General features: G+C 37.9%; 1 protein-coding gene across 1 annotated transcript in view; it reads left to right on the plus strand.

The window, feature by feature from the left end:
• rfc4 (replication factor C subunit 4) overlaps positions 1 to 5,539 on the plus strand; it is a 16,162-nt gene extending 10,623 nt beyond the window's left edge. Inside the window, exons 8-11 of the mRNA XM_015391298.1 lie at positions 2,917 to 3,042; positions 3,145 to 3,225; positions 3,346 to 3,459; positions 4,564 to 5,539. Coding sequence (XP_015246784.1) covers positions 2,917 to 3,042; positions 3,145 to 3,225; positions 3,346 to 3,459; positions 4,564 to 4,656 — 414 coding nt within the window. The 3' untranslated portion in view covers positions 4,657 to 5,539. The remainder of the gene's footprint in view (positions 1 to 2,916; positions 3,043 to 3,144; positions 3,226 to 3,345; positions 3,460 to 4,563) is intronic.
• The last annotated feature ends 769 nt before the right edge of the window (positions 5,540 to 6,308 follow it).

Genomic DNA, 6,308 nt, shown 5'->3' on the forward strand with positions numbered 1-6,308 from the left:
GTTAGGAACATAAGGAACAATCAGATCTCTGATATAAGATGGAGCTTGGCCATTTGAAGTTGTAGGGAAGTCCTATTTAAATTTTAAATCATTCTGGCTTAAACATGTATAAAAGGGAGCTCTTTATCAGACTGTAATGTCCCAAAAGTTAGAAAATTTCTAACATTTCTTATTTTTGTTATTTTATGCAGGCCTGTTAGATATATGTCCGCTTGTACACCTAAATTCAGCCAATCGGAGTTTGTCTACACAGGAGAATTGTTTTGGATCATATTGGCCTTAGGGTGGAGTGAAGAGGTCCCAGTTTACATTGTTCTGATTCTAGTTCAACGTTAAATTCGTAACACAATCATTCAGACAGCAGACACCATCAGTCCTCTGTGGCAGTTTGTTATCAACCCAGATGTAGTATTTACAACAAACACTTTGTTTGGATGAAAAAAAGCTGAGAGTGATTGGCTGATGGTGTGGTTCATTTACATAAATTTATGAAGTCGCGAGCAAAGAAACAGAGCAGAAAACACGGCTATGAAGCATGGAAAGAGCAGGTCGAGCTATGTGCAGAAATTGAACTGAGCAAAGGGAAAGTGGTTTGAGAAGAAATTTTTTCGGTGTTGATCACGCCCCAGACCACTTTTTTCTCACTGCGTGCTCAAACAGAAGACTCAAATATCGCTCCATAGAGTTGTTTCGGCTTGTTAGATCAGAAGCAGCTGGCGCAGTGTGTTGACGCCCGTGTGTTGCGCTCAATGAAATCACGTAATTTAGCAGTTCAACCCCGCTCTGGTGCTCACACAGCATGCCAATCAGTGCAGAGGCAATTTGAATTCGTTTGACCTGGGTAGAGACAGATCAGTGAGCCAGCAGGGCTGAGTTCAATTTGTGGCCGTGGCAGCGTCATAACACTTCCGGCGGCTCGTCGGGCTGACACTGCTTTAGTACTGGCTGGCACTGCGTATTACTCCCGGCAGCCACTAGACTGACGGTCTGCGACATCGGCTCCACGTTTACTGACACGGTTTCGGCTGCTGCAGAAGCCATTTTTCACCAAAAAATGGCTTCTGCAGCAACAGATTCTGACCAACAGATTATTTTCAATCATTTTATTTTATTGTTATTTTGCTTTTTGCATCTTGGAATCATATGAGCCAGTGGTGGAACCACGCTTCAGTCGTGTTTTTTAAATTACTTGGAAATACAGAGGAAAATTACAGATTCTTTTCAACCTAGCCTGTTTGTGAATGAACCTCAAGGCCTGAACACGCCGAATCAGATTTTGTGGCCGATCCGAAAGAAAATCGTGACACGGTTGTGGCGTTTACTGCTCATTGGAAGTCATTGGAGCTGATCACACAGGATACAATTTCAACAAGCGTAGGTCTGACTGAGATAGACCCCAGAATTATTTTAGTCAGAGTACGCAGCAATTCAGACTACGCGGCAAATTTAATGGGTCTGACAGGAGTGATGCTTTTACAAAGTAAAACACAGCCGCTTTGGGGGAAAATACAAAATAAAATCTGTTAATCACACACTTGCAAAGAGTCCGTTTTGGAGTTGCACATCGCGTATATAGCAAGCAGGACAGACTGCTGCAAAAACAGTGAATGAATGAAACATAAAAAAAAGAATATTTAACCATGGAGTTCAGGAGGACAGAAAACGGATAAAGTTGTGATCTTCTTTAAGCCTCACAAAAAAAAAAAGGGGGCAGACGGCAAGGTAAGCGTGGAGTATCTCTCTCACCTCTTTATGGAAAAAAAGAAACAAACTTGGATAAACTTCCCAGATCTCCTCCTGAGAATCACCTCTGAGCATAGAAACCATCCCAGGGCATTTATTGCTGCATTTTTCTTGTCTTTAGACATAGATCTCATTATATTTTTTATATATTAACATTCTCTATCTGTTCTGGTTTGAGATGCTGCACAGACCCGAAAAGTGGGGCTTTGCTTTATAGCTGCATTTTTTATTAGATATTTTTTAAATAACTTTTCATAATCTGTCACAGTAAATGTGGGAAATAGTTTTAATTTCCAGAGACAGAAGTGAAAAAAAAATCTACGCAGATCTGCTCCCCCTGCCTAGTTGGAGCCTCTTTATATTAGAGACTAACATTTTTTTCAGGAATCCCACGGGTCACGGGATTCCCGTGGGATGTGAGTTAGTATTAGTAACGATCATGTGATTGGGACGGTACAGGATTAAACATTAACGGGAATAGACGGGAGCGGGAGCAAACTAATAGTAACAAAAAAAAACTAGGATCGATGCCAAAATATAAAATAACATAGAAAGAAAAAAAATCCAGTACTGGCGCCGCCATTTTGTAGTTTTTTTCCTTGAAGCCTACACTATAATTCGAGTAAAAAAAAAAAAACGACACGACCCAAAAACCAACAGTGCTTCCGCTCTGAGTTTTTCACCCGCGCTCAAAAACAACAATGGAGGGACCAACAGTTGGTGGCGAACTTGACTTCGAAAAGTTTGATACTTTTGATTTTTTTATTCACCTAAGATAAGCATGGTCTGTTTCCTCGTTTGTTACTTTTATTATGTATTTATAATTATAAATACAGGAGCGGGAGTCATTCTGAATGGGAGTGGGAGTCATTTCACCAGGAGACGGGACAGGATTTAGATTTCTACTCTGGCCCGGAATCAGGACGGGACACAATTTTTTTTCTGTGGGAGTGGGACGGGACAGGAGTGAAAATCCACTCCAGTGTCAGTCTCTACCTTATATGCAGTTAGTGTGAAATGGAAAAAATAATATTGTATAAAAAAAGTTGTCCCCAACTGGTGTGTTCAGGGCTTTAACCCAATTATCGTCATCTTCAAATGTTCTGCATCCAGTCCCTCTAAAACCTCAGTAATGTTGGATGTTTCTTTCTGTTTTTGTTTGCTTTAATGTAGAGCATTGCGGCGCTGGTGCAGCTCTCTCAGGGGGACCTGAGAAAAGCCATCACAATCCTGCAGAGTGCAGCCCGTCTCAACACTCACAAGGAAATCACTGAGCAAGCTATCGTTGAGATAGCAGGGGTGAGTAACAGTAAAGAATGAAGCAGGGATGGATGCTTTAAGCAGATGTTTTCAAAACGTACTTTCTATTTGAAAAAATTATCTAATGTTTGTTGTGTTCAGGTTGTTCCTTCCACGATGATTGATAATTTGCTCCAAATCTGCTTCAAAGGGACATTTGAGAAGCTAGAAGTTGCAGTAAGGGTAAGTTGTTTCTCAACAATGACCTGCTGACACTGAATGCTTTCTTTGAAAGGACTGTTTGTGTTTTTATGCTGTATCGGAGTAATAATTATTATAATAATAATCATGTTTCCTTGCTAGAACCTGGTGAATGAAGGTTATGCAGCAACACAGATCCTGAGTCAGCTTCATAGCTGTGTCTTGGAAAAAGACATCCCTGACATGCAAAAGTCAGCCATTGCAGAAAAGATGGCGGTGAGTTTTCTTTTACTATCATTTTAGTTTAGTTGAAAGTTTGTACTCCTTAACAAAGATAATTGGACTTTTTTTCATTTTACAAATAATTAAAAAATAATAATCTAGAAAGAAAATGAAAAAAATACATTGTTTAGAGCAGATGCTTTGATGCATGAATCTGGTATTTACAGTCTGGAATTCACTCAGTTAGTGGGAAGGATTTGTTTATGGGGTCCCATCCAGATGAAGCGCCATAAATTGGACTACATTGGAAAAGTGATCCTGGGCTGGATATGACAGAACATCCCCATCATGAGTCTAATTGGAGTGAATCTTTGTGAAGAGCGAACGAGAAGTTTAACCGACTAGATATGAATTATATTTAAATTTATATAGCACCAATTCACAGGACATGTCCTCTCAGCTCACGCAATGTACGTACAACAGGAAAGGAAAAACATAAAAAATGGAGAAAAGATGAAAGGAGATAAAAGGGAGATAACGACTAGATTTTTAATGACAATTTTTTTAATTGTTGAGTATTATGTAAATGCATCTTTGACCACTAATGTGTTTTTGGGGGGGCATTTTTTCTCTTTACATCCAATCATAAGACACAATTTAGTACAATGGAAATTCTAATTGCTTTACATTGATTAAACAAAACTTTGAAAGACAAGGAGAAAATGGTGCTTGGCTTCCGCGGCCGCAATAGTCCAAGCGGCGCTGAGCTGCGAGGGCCAACCAATGGCGCTTGTGCCTTTGACTTCTAGATTTTTTTTTGCAGCGTAATCATACGCTCAAAACTGTGAGACTGTGAAACTGTTCTGCATACCTACTTATTTTGTTGCTGTTGAAAAAACACACAGATCATAGTAAAAAAAAAAATACATCTGCAACTTGTGTAACAATTATCATTGTGTCATTTTTATTATGTAAATTAGGAAAAAGACAATATTTGTCCAAAGACTCGACCAAAAATTATCAGTAGTACATACCAGGGATCAGTTATACTAATGTCAATCTCAAGATCACTGATCACTCTGTCTCATTCATGTATAATACGTCCTACCCATCATCATTTCCTTTGGATTCATTCATTTTTTCCTTGCTGTGTTTCAGGTTACGGGAAAGTGCCTTGCTGACGGTGCAGACGAGTACCTGCAGATACTAAGTTTGTGTTCAGTGATCATGCAGCAGGCTTCCCAAAGTTAAATCTCTGCTGAGGAGCCTCCTGTTACAGATTGAGATCTTTCCTCTTGTCCAGAACAGTTTGAAACTGGAGCCAGAATAACCAGATTCTGATGGTTGTCCCCCTTTGCTATACAATGTTCAGTTTTAGAAGATGGAACATATGTAACTCTTTGCCAGGATATTGTTGTAATATTATGGAGAATAAATATTTTCTTTTTAAGAAGTGAAAAGTTCTCTTCATACCAGGGTGAGGGGGATTTTCACATGGGTACAATTTATTCTTGTAATAGCTCACCACTAAGGTGGAAACTTGGACCAGCATAGAAAGTTTATATTTTAAATAGGTTTTGTTTTAGTCACTTATATGTGCAGCAGAGTAGGGGAGTATCCCTCATATATGAACTTGTTGCCATCAATATAACTTCAAAGACTTCAATGGATATAACTTCAGAGACGTAGACCAAGAACCATTTAAATGTATACTAAGGTATCACACCACTATATTTACATGAATGCCAAAGGCAAAAAGAAAACAAAATTTTCTGAAAAGTGCTTTAAACCAGTCATATTTGCCTTAACCCTTGCTAGGTAAGCAGAATAAAGCATTACCCTCGCTGTATGCAGTTAGCCAAGCCTTGTAGCCAAATAAATCTATAAACCTGACAAGCAGCTCAACTTTCGAAAGGATGACTGTGACGTCAGTAGTGTTAATTTTAGCAGCCATTTTTAAATTTAGTTTCAGTTTTAGTCCAGTTTCAGCATCGCTTGTTAGTTTTTATCACATTTAGTCGACATCATCCCATTTTTATTTAGTCTAGTTTTAGTCGACTATAAGTCAGAGCTTTTTAGTCTTTATTTTAGTCCAAGAAAACATAATTGTATTCGTTTAGTTTTAGTCAACAAAAACCGTCAACATTTTAGTCAGGACATAATTTTATCCTTTTACTTTTTTGTCAGCAGATAATATTTAACATTTCCTAAAATGATTTCACTTTTCAACATTTTCTCTCATCTTTTTGATTAAAAAAAACACAATTTTATGGAACACATGCAGACATGGAAGATGTTCTGACAATATTTGCATATTTATTTTGAACATTAAGGTTCAAAGACACAAACAAATGCTTGCATTAAAATAAATAAAATACACCTGACAAAGGAAACCAATAAATAAAATAAAGTGTCTTATGAACTTAACACAAATGCTGGCTGTTTAAAGCTAGTTCACATAGAATAATAAAATAAATATATTTGAGGTCAATGTTGTGAAGAAGAAAAAAACTCCAACTGATACAACAAAATGCTTTCCTGCCAGCTAGTTCACATGGTATATAAAGGTACAGTATTTAAGGTGAAAAAGGCATAGCTTGCTAGTCCTGAGAGTCAGCTTTGTATTTGGTGTCGGAAATTAAAGAAGCTTGTATAGCTGGCCTGTCATTGTTTCTGGGTGGTTGTTGGTGGTGGTGTATCTTCAATCTGGAACAGAAACGAATACAATGTCAGGATAGATGCACAGCATAACAGGAATTCCAAGTGTATAAGTAGCATATAGGTCTGTTTTTTTCCTTAAAAACTTAAGTCACTGTAAAAACTACATATGACAATCCATTTCAATCTCATACAAACAACCTAACTATCATTTTATGCAGGAATAAATTGCAGACATTTTTATG

The sequence above is a fragment of the Cyprinodon variegatus genome, unplaced genomic scaffold (assembly GCF_000732505.1).
Source record: "Cyprinodon variegatus isolate N-32 unplaced genomic scaffold, C_variegatus-1.0 Scaffold535, whole genome shotgun sequence".
Lineage (NCBI taxonomy): Eukaryota > Metazoa > Chordata > Actinopteri > Cyprinodontiformes > Cyprinodontidae > Cyprinodon > Cyprinodon variegatus.